We start from the raw sequence: 15919 nt of genomic DNA, 5'->3' as shown, positions 1-15919 counted from the left end.
TTCACCTACCTCCACCAATCCGGTTTGGTCAGCGTGGTGAAGTATGGTCAATTAACCTCCTCTACAACACACTCGTTAACAACAATGCATTGAAAGGACATGCATATAATTGTCGACGTTTCGAGCAATGCTCCTACTTCATAGCAGGTAAACAGATATAGTGGGTACCGAGGGTTTGAGACCAGCGCTGGATGACACCATGGGGGCCTCGTGACAATCACACAGCACAGTACAGCATTAGAACACGTAATTTGTCAATTGCATGAACGTGAAATTTCGTAAAATCGAACTTTGTAAATAGAGAGATACTTGAACATGAAGCAGGCCACCTCCATAACCTTCTTCCATTCCTCTCTGAAGGCCTCACCTCTTTTTAATAGCCCATCCCCTTCCTCTTCCCTCCCCACCGTTCCATTTTGTTCCGTTCCTTCCCTATATCTCTTGCATGAAGCCACATGTCCTCTGTTCGGGACACTCATTCCTCGGCCCTTGCACTGCCCTTGTCATATAAATCACTTTGTTTTTGTTACAGCTTTTAAATGTTGGAAAGCGTGCCTTGACCAAAGGTGCTCTATAAATATAGAAAAGGATAGGATCCCAGCTATGACCACATCCAGCACCTACATCACACAAATGTACTATCCCCATGTTAACAATAATTAGTAACTATATATGACCACAAACCTATTGAGCAGAAGTTATTTCTGGGCAGTATTCGGGTTACGAACCTAGTTCGTTCCTGAGACCTGTTCGAAATTCGAACGGTTCGTAAGCCGGCAGTTCAGTTTGCAATTGCAAGTTCGCATTTTAAATCAATATTTTTCTTTTTTTATATATTTCATGGAAGTGGGCGTTCGTAAGTCGGACACTCGCAAGTCGAGGACTGTCTGTTTACTTTGGGTTAGATGGTTTGAGTATAAAGGCAATATTCAGATATACTCTCCACCATCCGTCAGAGCAAATCAAATCAAGTGGTCACGTGGGAACCAATACCAATTAATTTGTTTTTTTACAATCCGTCTTTGAATCGTTGGTGACCGGGCTGAGGCCATCAGCTAACTATACCGGGAGAGCCCTGCCAGTCACAGGCAGGGTGCCACGGTGACTAGGAGATGTTAACTACCTCGCCTGCTATGCCTGTTGTATGCTATGCCTGTTTGGAGATTGCATGCCTCTTTCTCTTCGTGGTCGCTGGGATTGTTCTCCATATTTGGAATCAAAGTGCGTTAAGAGTATTTGACTGCTGCTACAAATGTACACGTGATTAATGATCCACTTCGTTGAGCTATTATTTGTGGCCAGGTCGCTTATTTTAAAAAAAGCTGTATATATCTTAGTGGACTTTACCTGGTAAAATAAAAATAAAAGTTTAGTTTCAGTAGCCGGGGTTGAACCCATCTTCTCAATGGTACCAGTCCAGCGCTGATCTTTGAGCAACCTGGCTACCTCTCTAATTGTCGACACGACGACTATGCGATGTGGCATTATTTCAAGCGGTTGGTGCATACGCATTTATTTATTTGGATGTGGCAATGCTAAAGTGAGTGGTGCAGTATTGATTAGCGCGCTAAACTGTGAACCCAGCGATATGTAGATTTGGAGGTTGGTTTACTCCAGATAAGAATGCAAATTACACCAACGACCGAGTTCAAACGGCTGGAAGTCGTGTGGGGCGCTGTTGCGCAATTTGTAGGTGGCAGGCTGTCTCAATCGCCCGGAGGGGTGATTCATTGCAGGGCTGCGCCACTATCTCTATGCAAGCAGTCGAGAATACATGACTGATAACGGCTTGCAAAAGTTCAGTAAACTATATTTGTGCAAAGTAAAAAACAATAGGCAATAAAGTGCATATAATCAGTACGTGCCGTGTTACCACATTGTATGTTAATTTACTTAAATAGCATCGTGCAAATATGTTCTCCTACAAACGAACTCTATTCTCATTGCCATGGACTAAAACGTAATCTTGTCAAGTTTAACAAAAGCTATAAATCGCGACGTTATAAACTAAAAATAACCTTTGGGATTTATTGTCAAGCAGAGGAGGGTAACCTACATTCATCTGGGGGGGATGGGGGAGGAGTGCACGTTTTACCGCTCACCACCAACGCCTTCGTGCTGTTCCACGTTTCAGACACCATGGGACCAGCCCGACAACGCATCCACCAGAAAGACACAGAGCTTAACGTGTGCGTAACCACTATACGCGCCCAGCGAAGCGTGGACCTAAAACGTTTGGATCGATCGTTAAGCGTTTGGTAAGTGACCTGTTGACCAAGACACTACCGTCCTCAGAAGGTGCAAGGGAATTCACAGTTTTATTTACCAGTTAAACTCAACTGTGCTCTTAGCTCTTGTTCATAGGCGAGCTGGTCACACGTAATGATAGCTGATGATCGCAGTAGCTGATATCACCACACGTGAGAATTTATAACAGCAGTCTAATCATCTGAACCAAGGAACCCGGATAAAAACCCAAGCTCCGACCACCACAGCGAGAGCACACGCCAACTCCAAAAGTATAACAGAGGCACCGCCAGGGTCCAGCATGACCTCCTGTGTACCGATCGAGGGAGATAACATCTTCTCAGCGGCAAATAGCAGCGAAACATTGCCTTAGCATTAAAATTATGGATTCACATCTCCAATACAATATTTTGGGGAAACTATCTGAACGTGGTGCTCTGGATGGATGACTGCTTCTTCTCTGTCTTGTTTTAATTATCCACACAGTCTCAATGTAACTCTACATCTCTGTAAATAAACCACATTATACATATCAATCTAGCGTCCACGCAACGATCCCCTCCCCCTAGCCCACACACCCCCTCTTTCCCCCCCCTTGCCCTGCCCCCCGTTCTTACCTAGAAACCTCTTACCATGGCATCTCTCTCCCACTTCAGTAGAAAAAAACTTCTTGCTGTTGGGTTTCCCACCTGATGATGATTGCTTGTGTTGCAATAGAAACGTCGTGATTTATTTTATTTTATACCTACGTGACTTTACCGAAAGAACCAAAGAGTATTATAAATATCTATAAATATATGTTGGCATATATATCTGACCATCAGTGAACGTGAAATAAAACTCGTGTTCATAGCCCTGCACAAGTATTTGAGCCTTGGGACGCTAGTTCGACTCCCACTCATGGCCACCAACAATAGTGGTGATTATCTAAACCGGTTCTGGGCCTCCCCTAGGTCGACTCAGCCTCAAATGATAAAATGGTGTGGTAATGCAGTTTGACTTGGTGCTGGCCACCCACCTTGTGTGCTGTGCCTGCCGTTATTAGGTGCTCACTAACAGCTCCATAAGTCTATTAAAGCGATATGGGGAATCGTTTTCTGTTTTTGGTAGAGAAACCTTTCTAAAAACAAGATTTCCCATGTGGGTCGCTCGACCTCTAAATTAATCAGGCGTAAAAATGTGATTTGATCAACTTCTATGGTTAACGGGACAGTCTATGTGTGGGTGATGTTTACATCCACGATAGCATGGTTGGCTAAGTGCAGTGCAAAATAAATTGAACATACAAACAACAACAGGACGGTTCCTTCATCTGACCACTGCTACATAGAAGCGACTTCTCTGTCCGTGGCCAGGAGCAGCTTCAAAGCCCCTACATTTACTTTAGCCGATGATATCACAAGTGATGTCCACCGTTGTTGTACAGCAGCCCTTTTGAGTGCATTCCATTGTAATGAGAGGCTGCCCTGCTGCAATTAACTCGTCACCACACTTGCGATCTAGAGGTCGATCCTTAGGCCTGGCATTTGGAGCGACGCTGCAAGCTTCTTAAATCTCGCTGCCTCTGTCCACCCAGCTGCGTAAATGGATACAGCACAGTTGGTCGATCGTCAGGTCGCATGCGGTGGTGGGGTAAAGCGTGGGTAACTCCCACCTCTTCCAACAAGGGAAGCATCTTGCAGGGCTGCACCTTTACTGACCACACCGTCATTGATAAACCACGACGTGCATGGGTCCACGTATGACATGCGAGTAGGGGGTCCACGTGCAGCGTGCGAGGATGCGAGGAAGGGATTCACGTGCAGCGTGCGAGTAGGGGGTCCACGAGCAGCGTGCGAGGAGGGGGTCCACGAGCAGCGTGCGAGGAGGGGGTCCACGAGCAGCGTGCGAGGAGGGGGTCCACGAGCAGCGTGCATGGAGGGGGGCCACTTGCGGCTTGTGAGGAGGGGGTCCAGGTGCGCCGTGAGTGGAAGGGGTCCATGTGCTGTGTGCGGGGAGGGGACCCACGTGCGGCGTGTGAGGAGGGGGTCCAGGGATCTGTAAGACAATCTCTCTGAGACGGCGCTGCTGAGCGTCATCGTCGTCTCCATCGTTGACGAATGCTTTGTTGTCTCGACCAACAGCACCCCTCTTTGACTGCTGGCCCGACGATGACGACTCCACGTAGGAGAGCACGTGCAGCAGCGTGAACAACCTGAACGGGGGCAGAGGGGGGGGGCACGGAGGGGAAGGGGGAGGGGCACGGGGCGCCACGGTGGCAAAATGTCAGGAGTTAACGGGACAGACCTAGGAGCCAATGGTTGACTGACTGAGATGACTGACAATGCACCAGCTGTGACCCCTACTGTGCCAAATTGTTGTGTTTAGCTGCCCGGTGCTCTGCTTATGGATGCGAGCATCGCTCCTCTGCCCTCCATTATTGCTGGTGGGCGACTGCCTCCAACTGCCAAGTAGCATCTCCTCAGGAGTGGCCAATCTTGAGACCGCTGGTACCAGTTATTGGCAAGTCCACTCATCTCTATATATCCTCTTGTACCATATCATTCCTTTTTTTCCCTAGCCCATGCCGTGCCCTTTTAGTCTGATCTATCCTGCCAAATAATAGCTGCTTTGCCATGCAGTGGCTGGGCATGGGGGCTACATGACCCAGCCAACACAGCCACGCTTGTGAGAGGAGCTCACCAATGGGAATGTGTCTAGATCTTTTAAGAATCTGTGAGCTCCTGACACAATCCAGTCTGGTTAAACCCAGGATGCATTGTAGGCAGGGTGACCTGAATGTTTCTAACCGGTGCAGATGTTACTTTAGACACCTCAACATCCTTCTCGAAAGAATAAAGAAGGGAAGATATCAATGTGGTCAAAGAAAATCCGGAGCTTCGCATGGAATGACAAACCAAGTAGTTTCCACCCAGTGTTACACAGCCGATGAAAAGATAATGCTGCCAGACTGTTTCGGAGTGAGACCTCGGCTGCGAAACCGGAGCTGGTCATAAGCACACTGCCCACACTCACATAAAGGCAAAGACAAGGATCTCCTGGATAGCCTTAAGATACTGTTGGGGCAAGTGCTGTCAGCGAGTGGCACCTATGAAGGCCGGTACGGCACAAGGGGGGAAGTCCAGGACCATTTCAGATAATCGTTACTGTTGTTGGTCACTGAGTCGGCATGCACACACACCCCCTATGGCCACGCATGGGTCGACCCCCTCCCCTCCTCCTCACCTGTGGTACAGCATGGCCAGGAACTGGACAATGAGCATGCTGGAGAAGGTGATGAGGAACATGAAGGCGAGGGGCAGCACGTCGATGACCGTCCCCTCGTTCTTCGTGCTCGGGATCTGGATGTAGAGGTCGGCTCCCACGAACTGCAGTGCCAGGGTCGCCACCAGCCACAGTGCATTGATCATGAAGTAGACGAAAGTGCCCTGCACGTTGGGACAGACAGACCAGGCCTGATTTACATTGCATTGGCCGAGTAGCGGGGGGGGATGACCCCGGGCTGTTTATGGATCCCCTCTTTGTGCGTTCATTTTTCTCCACCACTGTCCACTCTCGACGCCAAATGGTCACTTCTGTTGTTATTGTTTTATTGTTCATGTATTTTACAGGATTAGCGGATTATTGGAACAATTAACAATTAATTCGTAGGAATAATAAGGCATAGGTAATTCAATGTCGTTTAAATCTTCTTCTACCACATGCCAAGTACGGTAAGTACTCGCTTAACGCCTGCTGTTTGCACAACGCGTTGTCGCTGGAACGCAATTTTTCTGTTATCGAAGCATCTCCGGTACTCGCGATGACGCGTTGCCAGTACCTTGTTTCTTATCTCGAAGAGTTCCTGCTTCACGCGTTTCCTGTGATCGTCATCTTCCTCCAGAGGCTTGAGGTAGTCACTGATCATGCTCTTCCAAAACTCGTCTTCCTCCTATGCATTCCCATCCACGGGACAGAAGGTTCACTTTGTGCGATTGTCCAAATAACAACAACTTACTCCGATGAATAATATTAATATTGTAATAGTACTAGGTTTTACCCTTTTAACTGGCACAAAAACTGACACCTTTATTCAAGGCATCGTGTTTGCAATAACCACAACACAAGCAATCAAAATGCAAACAAAAGAGACAACTCTGATAATAATATGCACTGTCCTTGAATTTGATTGGTCCACACCCGAGACGGCTTTTCTTAGAGCCTAGTCTCCACTGGTGTTAAATGCTCAACCCGAGCCCTCAATACTCTGATAGTGCGCTGTTTTTGAGTTGTACGCCTTTTGGCGTCTTCTGGTCCAACACCAGTGGAGACTAGGCTCTAAGAAAAGCCGTCTCGGGTGTGGACCAATCAAATTCAAGGACAGTGCATATTATTATCTGAGTTGTCTCTTTTGTTTGCATTTTGACTGCTTGTGTTGTGGTTATTGCAAACATGATGCCTTGAATAAAGGTTTCAGTTTTTGTTCCAGTTAAAAGGGTAAAACCTATTACTATATCTTATTACTGGCAAAGGAGGTCTTATAATGAAAATATTAATATTCTTGGTTCTTTCGGTAAAGTCACGTAGAAGGGAAACAATAAAATAATAAAAATTTTAAACAATGAAATTCTTACGACATTTCGACTGCAACACAAGCAATCATCATCAGCTGTGAAAACCACAGCAAGAAAATTTGAAAAAAGTGGCGGTTTTATTAACGTTAGCACCATGTAGAGCGATTTTACAGTTTGTTCAGATGGACGAGTCCATCTATGTTCAGAAAAGATGAGGGGGGAGACGAAAATAATGGATGCGGTCTGAAAGCCACCGTAAGCGTGAACAATCAATTAAGACCCGAAATGGTTTATCAAATCCTTCCAATGATTGCTAAGCCAGAATCCATCTTCTCGGTTGAAATTGTCTCTGTGTTTGTATATGTGGATAGCCTCATGAACGAATCTCTCATGGTAGCCAGATGGCTTGCAAAGAACCTCTGTCTTGGAGAAGTCAATGTCATGTGAGCCTACTGAATTATAACAGTGATCTGCCACGGCCGAGGTATTGGTCCTACCGTGTTTTAGGTCTGCTTTGTGTTCACGAATGTCGTTTGGTTTCTCTAATGTAACTACTACCACAGATAATTTTGTTGTTTTAGATTTTTATTATTTTATTGTTTCCCTTCTACGTGACTTTACCGAAAGAACCAAGAATATGAATCCCTGCAGTCACGAAGGCTTTAAATCAAAATTAATATTAATGGTAATTTGTAATGCCCGATCACTGCACAGTTATTTGCTCGCTTTCGACGAGAGACATAGGGAGGGATTCAGAGACACGAGGAGGAATCACATATAGATGGGAAAGCAGCAGCAATGCACACCATGAGACGGTGCTACCAACAATTGCCCAAGCTCTGCAGTCCTCTGCATATAAATGTGTTCTCGGCCAATTAATGATTGTTCACATGTGACAGAAAACCGGAGCAACCGGAGAAAATGCACGCGTGTGAGGGGGCAACATTATATCCTATACAGACGGAACAGGTGGATTCTACATTTGCTGTACCACCCGCTCCTGGCAAGCCAGGGTGCGGCTCCTTTCTGACGCCCACTGGAACTGAAATTCACGGCATCTTCTCAGTGTGTGATCCACCAACCACGTGTAGCACCAGCGTAGCCACCACCACCTCCAAGAATCATGACATCACTTCCTGTCCACCGTCCAGAATTGTTATCCAAATTGCACTGTCCTTGCACGAGATAAAAACTGCGAGTGGAACTCTCCCAGAACAATGCAGTGAAGCCCTACACGATAACTAGTGCTAAGGTACCTTTTTTCAAAGTCTCAAAGCCACACATTAGAGGAACGCGCCACTTGTTTGATCGTCACAGAAAACGACACTCAGTCAACTGACGGCAATATTTGGACATCTGGCCAATGCGTTGAACAATTAAGCGAGACAGGCAGCCGGGGGAGGGGAATGATGACTTCTAAATTAATTGAGTTGCTTAGTACAAGATCCCCAACATTAATGTAAAATCTTAAACGTAAACATCTCGATATTATTTTGATAGATTTATTTATTTCAGTAGGAAGGGCCCAATTAGCTGCCAGGCAGTTTCCCGATATATTTTCTTCATTAAAGTTGGTTGTTATCTTCTGGGCACTTATACACAAACTAGGACAAAGATCAAAGATCCGCCGTGTAGTCTTAACAGACTGCTGGGGCACGTGCTGTTAGCGACCACCTCTTAAGGCCAGCACGGCACACGAGGAGGTGGGTGGCCAGCACCACGTCCGGCCACCTTTGTCTCTTCAATTTGGGATATTTATACACTACACCAGGTACTCATTTGAGGCTGAGTCGACCTAGGAGAGACATAGGACCGGTTCAGATAATCGTCACTGGTGTTGGTGACTGAGCGGGAATCGAACTCAGGTCGCTCGTTTCTAAGCGCAGTGTGTTAACCACTGCGCCACCACTCCCCACAACGTATATGTAGCACACGTACAAAGACCGACACAGACATAAAAACACACAGACATAAAGACACACAGACACAAGGACGCACCTGATTGAGGCTGCACCTCTGCGTGATGGCGTAACCCTGAGGCAGGACGTTCTCAAACATGACCTGCATCTTCTGGTGGCGCTGCCACACGAGGTCATGGCGCCCTGCAAGGGACAAAGGAGGATAGCGATGTGCGGTGCACTCCCACAGAGGCTCGGGAAAAAAGTTTACCGTGACTCAGCAAAGAGAGCTGCGCAGACGGTAGTGATTATTCTCATCGTTAGGCTGGTATAGCCTACAACAAAGCCTGGCTGAGTCGCAGGGCTCTGTGTTCATGAGGGTCTTACCAAGTTACCGTAGTAGAGGTGTGATGTTGCTGTTGAGTGCGGTCCAAATTAAGTGATTTGCAGTTATCTTTTTCAGAAGTGTAAAATTTTGGCCATTACCAATGACACATCGGAGGAAACTGGAGAAAAAGATGTCCATGCAGAACAGGGGGAGAGAATTCCTCAATCTCCCACGGTTCTACTGCAGCAGCAGAAACATGCCCTCATTACAGAGTACTTGCCACAAATGAATCACAATAGCTTGCTAATCTCGTCTAGGAGCATTAACCATCACCCACACTTCGTTCATCCATTCATCAAACAAAGACGGTCACCGCATCGCGTGATTTCAGATGCGCGGTCTTGTTTAACTGACAAGCAATGACTTCGCATTTAATTTTCGATTTAAAGCTTTCGTGACTGCAGGGATTCATCTTCTTGGTTCTTTCGGTAAAGTCACGTAGAATGGAAATAAAATAATACAAATAAAACATAATAAAATAAAATTCTCACGACGTTTCGGCCACAACTCAAGTAGCCTTCTTCAGGTGAAGGAACAGAACTGTCGGGACGACAGCGCTTCAATGAACGCTGCTATGATTCGCAGCGTCTTTTAAGCTAGGTGGGAGAAGTAAAGCGCCTTGACAAAGGTGTTTACATATCAAACAGGATAATTTAGCATTGAAATAGCGGTGTTAAAGTGTTGGATCAGCAGGATGTTAAAGTCAGAAATTAGCTTGTAACTGGGAGATTAGCATGATGTTAATGTGAGGGATTAGCATGTGACTGGTCACGGAAATAGCTATGTTAAAGTCGAAGTTTATTTATCAACAGAGGCATTTAGTATATGGACGCTAAAGGACTGCAACTACCCAACTATCATACAATACACCGATGTGAAAAAACTAAGTATAAACTACATCAATGTTATCAATAAACTCTATATACTCTCCAATCAGCTGAGCTACTAACAATAAGTCGTTATACATTACAATGCCATATGGCGAAAAAATGGGTGGCGTTTTTTTCTTTTCAACGTTAGCACCACGGAAAGTGACGAGCTTTGTTCAGACGGACGAGTCCATCTATGCTTGGAATGGAGGAGGGGAGAGAAACATCCACGATGCGCTGCTCTGTCCTGTGTTGCGTTACAACTATTTTATAAACTAGACTACTATACATTGCAATGTTATACCTTCCAATCTAAACTACATTGTATAATATCGTATACACAGCCCAATGTAAGCTCTAACATCAATTCCATACACCCAGCCATCAGATTTACCATGGAAGTCGAAAAAGATGGCAAGCTACCCTTTTTGGATGTCCTAATTAAAAGGAGACCTGATGGTTCAATGAGCCACTGTGTCTACAGGAAAGCTACGCATATGGATGTTTACTTAAAACCAGATTCCCACCACCATCCGTCCCAGAAGAACTCCCTCATCAAGACTCTATACCATAGAGCCCAATGCATTTCCGACCAGGAACACATTGCCAGTGAACTCTAGCACGTACACCAAGCTCTCAAGGCTAATGGTTACTCCGACTACACAATCCGCAAAACCATCACTCCAGCCATGAAGAAGGATTCTCTTGAGGAGCCATTCAAAACCATCACCTTACCCTAAATTGCGGGGGTCACAAAAAATAATTACAAAATCCTGAATAAACACAATATCCAGGTCCGATTCAACACAGTACATAAAATGCGTGATCTGGTTCTGTCTGTAAAAGATGTGGTTCCAGACATACAGTACCCGGGCGTCTACAAACTAAGTTGCCTCTGTGGTAGCAGCTACATTGGAGAAACCAAACGACATATCTCGGACCGCATCCGTGAACATAAAGCAGACTTGAAACACGGTAGGACGAACACCTCAGCCGTGGCAGATCACTGTTATAATTTAGTGGGCTCACATGACATGGAGGTTCTCTGCAAGCCATCCGGCTACCATGAGACATTCGTTCATGAGGCCATCCACATATACAAACACAGAGGCAATTTCAACCGAGAAGATGGATTCTGGTTTAGTAACCATTGGAAAGACGTTATAAACCATTTCGGTTCTTAATTGATTGTATTATACGGTGACTTTCAGACTGCAGTCCATTCCCTGGCATTGTCTCTAAATACCGTTCACACAACGGTCAAAGGTATAGCATGTTGTATAATAAATAGTTTAACATTGTAATGTTTAACATAATTCATAAGGCAATATATGGTATCGTAATTGTATAGTGAATATACAGTAGTGTGGTATACAGTAGGGTTGGTAGAATAATACATAGTGTAATATTACAAGTCTGTTTTACAGTCTAAAGTATAGGGTAGTGTATAGTAACGCATTGTATAATTTAATGGTGGGTTTGTCTATGGCAGTGTATATTACGGTGTATAGTCGTGTAATGTAGAAAAAGTTTAGTTGGGGACATATCAATATAATGCATAATGTTAGAGCTTACATTGGACTGTATACGATATTATACAATGTAGTTTAGATTGGAAGGTATAACATTGCAATGTATTGTAGTCTAGTTTATAACATAGTTGTAACGCAACACAGAACAGAGCAGTGCATCGTGGCTGTTTCTCCCCCCTCCTTCGTTCCGAGCATAGATGGACTCGTCCGTCTGAACAAAGCTCATCGCTTTCCGTGGTGCTAACGTTGAAAAGAAAATACCGCCACCCATTTTTTCGCCATATGGCATTGTAATGTATAACGACTTATTGTTAGTAGCTCAGCTGTTTGGAGAGTATATAGAGTTTATTGATAACATTGATGTAGTTTATATTTTAGTTTTTATTAGTTTACTATATGGTATTCATTATATAGTGTAGTGTATACCCAGTTACTTTATGTTAATAGCTCAACTTATTGAAGAATATATTGAGTACATTTATTATATTGATGTAGTTTATACTTAGTATTTTTTCACATCGGTTTATTGTATGATAGTTGGATAGTTGCAGTCCTTTAGCGTCCATATACTAAATGGCCCTGTTGATATGTAAACTTTGATTTTAACATAGCTATTTCCGTGACCAGTCACATGCTAATCTCTCACAATAACATCATGCTAATCTCCCAGTTACATGCGAATTTCTGACTTTAACACCCTGCTGATCCAACACTTTAACACCGCTATTTCAATGCTCAATTATCCTGTTTGATATGTAAACTCCTTTGTCAAGGCGCTTTACTTCTCCCACCTAGCTTAAAAGACGTTGCGAATCTTAGCAGCGTTCATTGAAGCGCTGTCGTCCCGAGAGTTCTGTTCCTTCACCTGAAGAAGCCTACTTGTGTTGTGGCCAAAACGTCGTGATAATTTTATTTTTATTATTTTATTTCCATTCTATGTGACTTTAACGAAAGAACCAAGAAGACTTTGTCTTTGTTTGATGAAAATATTACTTTTGGTATGGAGTGCGAGGTCTGTGTCTGATTCCTCTGGAGGTCGACTTTTGCTCTCTACTTCTTCTGGATGCTCTGTCTGAGTGCTCGCGATGTCTTCTAGTCTCGTCTCTGCTCCTTCTGAATGCTCCATCTGAGTGTTTGCGATGTCCTCTTCTCTCGACTCGATCTCTGCTCCTTCAGGATGCTCTGTCCCAGTGCTCGCGATGCCCTGTCGTTTCTCCTCGCTCTCTACTCCTACTGGATGATCTGTCTGAGTGCTCGCGATGTCCTCTGGTCTCGTCTCTGCTCCTTCTGGATACTCCATCTGACTGTTTGCGATGTTCTCTCCTCTCGACTCGATCTCTGCTCCTTCAGGATGCTCCGTCTGAGTGGTCGCGATGCCCTGTCGTCTCTCCTCACTCTCTACTCCTTCTGGATGATCTGTCTGAGTGCTCACGATGTCCTCTGGTCTCGTCTCTGCTCCTTCTGGGTGCTCCATATGAGTGTTCGCGATGTCCTCTCCTCTCGCCTCGATCTCTGCTCCTTCTGGATGCTCAATCTGAGTGCTCGTAGTGTCCTGTTGTCTGGCCTCAATTGGACGCAGCTTCATCTCTCTGTCGAGTTCCACCGTGCACGACTCCACTCGGCTGGGAGGGATGATGATAAACTGTTAAACTAAACCATTATTTTTATATTACCATGTAAGGCCCACTGAGCTATAAAGCTTTTTTGTAGAATCGACCTGAATATCACAAATTATAACTCAATGATCGGCTTATCACGTGGAAATTACAGCAGCCAAATACTCTAATCACATGATGATTCTAAATGAGGAGGGAAAAAATCAGGGGACCCGGAGTAAAATCCACACCAACATGGGGAGAGAAAGGAATAGACGCAGACTCCATATAGGCAACAGGCATCGTCAGGTTTGGGATCGAAGCCACTACCTCCTGTATACCAGGGGAGGTAGTTAACATCTAGCCACCACGGCGCCTAAGATACAAGCACAACTAGAATCACAGTTAATAAGTTGAGACAAGACTCAGTATTGACTTGAGTAAAATGTTACGTTGTAAATCCTCCTCCACCCGACACAGCCAATCAATAATCAGAATCTGTATTTCTACTGCAGGAGGAGTCCGATGAGCTATGAACCTATTTTCACAGATGTCCAGTAGGTGTAGGGGATTAGAAAGTTAGAACATAAAACGATAGCAGTGCTAAGTATAGGAAAGATAAGAAAATAAATAAAGTATATGAGTGATGAGTACGTCAGTTACTGCCAATTTTTCAATACTAAATGCATAACTTGGGGCAAGGCAGCAGAACAACAGTCCCAAACCACACCAAGATAACACAGTCCCTCAATAATATGGGACATAAACGTTGAACTATCGATACACGAGAGGTAAGGATCAAAGTTAAAAGCATGGCTACAGGCTCTCAGTGAGGTGGTGGCACCTTGAACTGTCATCCTCCTGACTCAGTGCCGAGTATTTCTTCGGATGGATGCTGATCCTCCACTGGAAGCAGTCCCACTCGAGTGGCAGTATACAGCATTTCGTTCCATTCAAACGATGCTTGCGTTCTTTCTTCTGCTGGGACAGGAGGATGGGCATTGTGCTGAAGGCAGGGTCCTTCAATGATATCAAACCAGCGGGAAGCGCACACAAGCTGGAAGGCAGTTTCAGCTGCTCAGTGAACTGGCGCCAATAACTGTCCAAGCTCTGCGGTCCTCCATGTATGAAGATTTTATTGGCCAACGGGAAACCAGAACACCATGGAATAGACCCACAAATGCGAGGGGGAAACATTGCGTTCTATTCAGATGGAACAGATAGAGTCCATAATTGTCATACTACATTCTCCTGGAAAGTCAGTAAATGACTCCTCCGCGATACCCACCGTGTTGTATTAATAGACACGAGTGGCACAGCCACCACCACCGTTCTTGTCAAGAAACATAAACGATAATTTTGCAAGCTCCGGTCATCCTCTCATCAGTGGATTTTGGCTAACCATTGAACAAAGACAGTGACCACATCGCGTGCTTTTGGGTGCGCTTGTGCGTCCATCTGGAACCCTCTTCCTTCCAATATGAGAAAGCAATTGGAGCTATGCACTTTTAAATCATTACATTGAAAACTAATTTCTTAAAAACTGCTCTTTGTGTTTAGAAACTTTCCTTCCTTCGCACCTCCAATTAGCACAGTTGGCTACACATGGTGTGAAAGAAGTTCAACATACATACATCTGGACCAGTCCTTGGCCTTCCCTCAAAAAGCCTCAAAAATAGCCAAATGTGATGTAGTAAACATGACAACAATGGAGACAAAGGCGGCCGGGCATGGTGCTGCCCACCTACCCTCTTATGTGCCATTCCGGACTTCACAGGTGCTACTCGCTAACAGCACTTGCCCCAACGGTCGGTTAAAAGCTATATGGGGGATCGCTGGCTTCGTCTTGGCGGGGGTTGGGGGCATATGTTACACTTTTTTTGCAATGTACGTAGCCAATCATGCTAATCGGAGGTGCGGGACGGAGCAACAGAGGAGAATGGAGCGAAACTCCAAATAACGTTCGACACAAAAACAACAAGGACAATAACGATAACACATAAAGTAACTCACCTCCTTAGGGGAGGGCTCAGTAGGCGCCTTGGTCTCACGCGTGCCCCATGATACGTTGTACATGTTGACCAATGAGTAGATGAGCAGCAGCAGGTATCCCGTGGGAATGCAGATGAGGTACAAGAATCCGTGCACGATGCAGAAGAACTCGCGCGGGTGCAGCGCCGTGGCGATGAGATGGATGCCCGCGAGAGTGATGAAGAAGATGCTGCTGGGTGTGAGGATACCGTTCTTGACAATGTCGCCGACCATAGCGAGCAGCGTGCCCGTCATGAGGAACATGTAGATCACGGTGAGCACCATGGCCACCTTAAAAAAAATACCAGGTATAAAGCTCTTTTCAGAAGCCACCTGGCCACAAATGATAGATCAACGAAGTGGCTCATCACGTGGTAATGTATATCAGCAGCCAGATTAAATGCAGAGGGAAGATAGAGAGAACACGTGGACTCCAAATACATAACAGGCGTTAAGGTCGGGATAGGGATCGAACCCACGACCTCCTGTATACCATGCGAGGGAGTTTACATCTCGCCATCGCAGGAGGAGACCTTAGCCATCGGCGTCACCATTGTCCTTTTTGTCCAACCACCACCACTTCTTGGGAGTTACTTTGCATTTATTCCGCACTTTTCCACAAAGTCCTCAAGACCCTGCACTTTGCAAACAACAACAAAATAATGATAGCTCATTGTTCTTCTGGGTTCTTTCGGTAAAGTCACGTAGAATGGAGATGAAATAATAAAAATAATAATAACAGAATAAAATTCTCACGACGTTTCGGCCACAACACAAGTAGCCTTCCTCAGGTGAAGAAACAGGAC

General features: G+C 45.2%; 1 protein-coding gene across 1 annotated transcript; it reads right to left on the bottom strand.

Annotated features, from left to right (window-relative positions):
* Positions 1-4485: 4485 nt before the first annotated feature.
* LOC142922631 (chitin synthase-like) lies at positions 4486-9486 on the bottom strand. Its single transcript, XM_076063452.1, has 3 exons — positions 8799-9486; positions 6068-6178; positions 4486-5675 (listed from the first exon to the last, which is right to left on the bottom strand). The coding sequence occupies exons 1-3, from the start codon at positions 8865-8867 to the stop codon at positions 5469-5471; spliced, it is 387 nt and encodes a 128-aa protein (XP_075919567.1). The 5' UTR covers positions 8868-9486; the 3' UTR covers positions 4486-5468.
* Between the last annotated feature and the right edge of the window lie 6433 nt (positions 9487-15919).

The sequence above is a fragment of the Petromyzon marinus genome, unplaced genomic scaffold (genome assembly GCF_048934315.1).
Source record: "Petromyzon marinus isolate PM22_M1 ecotype Great Lakes invasive population unplaced genomic scaffold, UKy_Petmar_22M1.pri1.0 PM_Scaffold_124, whole genome shotgun sequence".
Lineage (NCBI taxonomy): Eukaryota > Metazoa > Chordata > Hyperoartia > Petromyzontiformes > Petromyzontidae > Petromyzon > Petromyzon marinus.
Note: the sequence above shows the minus strand (reverse complement) of the source record. Positions and strands in the feature narration are given on the sequence as shown.

Bases quoted from the DNA above. Each gene is read 5' to 3' on its own strand.
- LOC142922631 (XM_076063452.1), bottom strand. From the start codon at position 8,867: ATGCAGGTCATGTTTGAGAACGTCCTGCCTCAGGGTTACGCCATCACG. The intron at 6,179-8,798 runs GTGCGTCCTTGT...GGGAATGCATAG, and splicing joins AGAGGTGCAGCCTCAATCAG to GAGGAAGACGAGTTTTGGAA. The intron at 5,676-6,067 runs GTACTGGCAACG...CCCAACGTGCAG, and splicing joins TCTTCGAGATAAGAAACAAG to GGCACTTTCGTCTACTTCAT.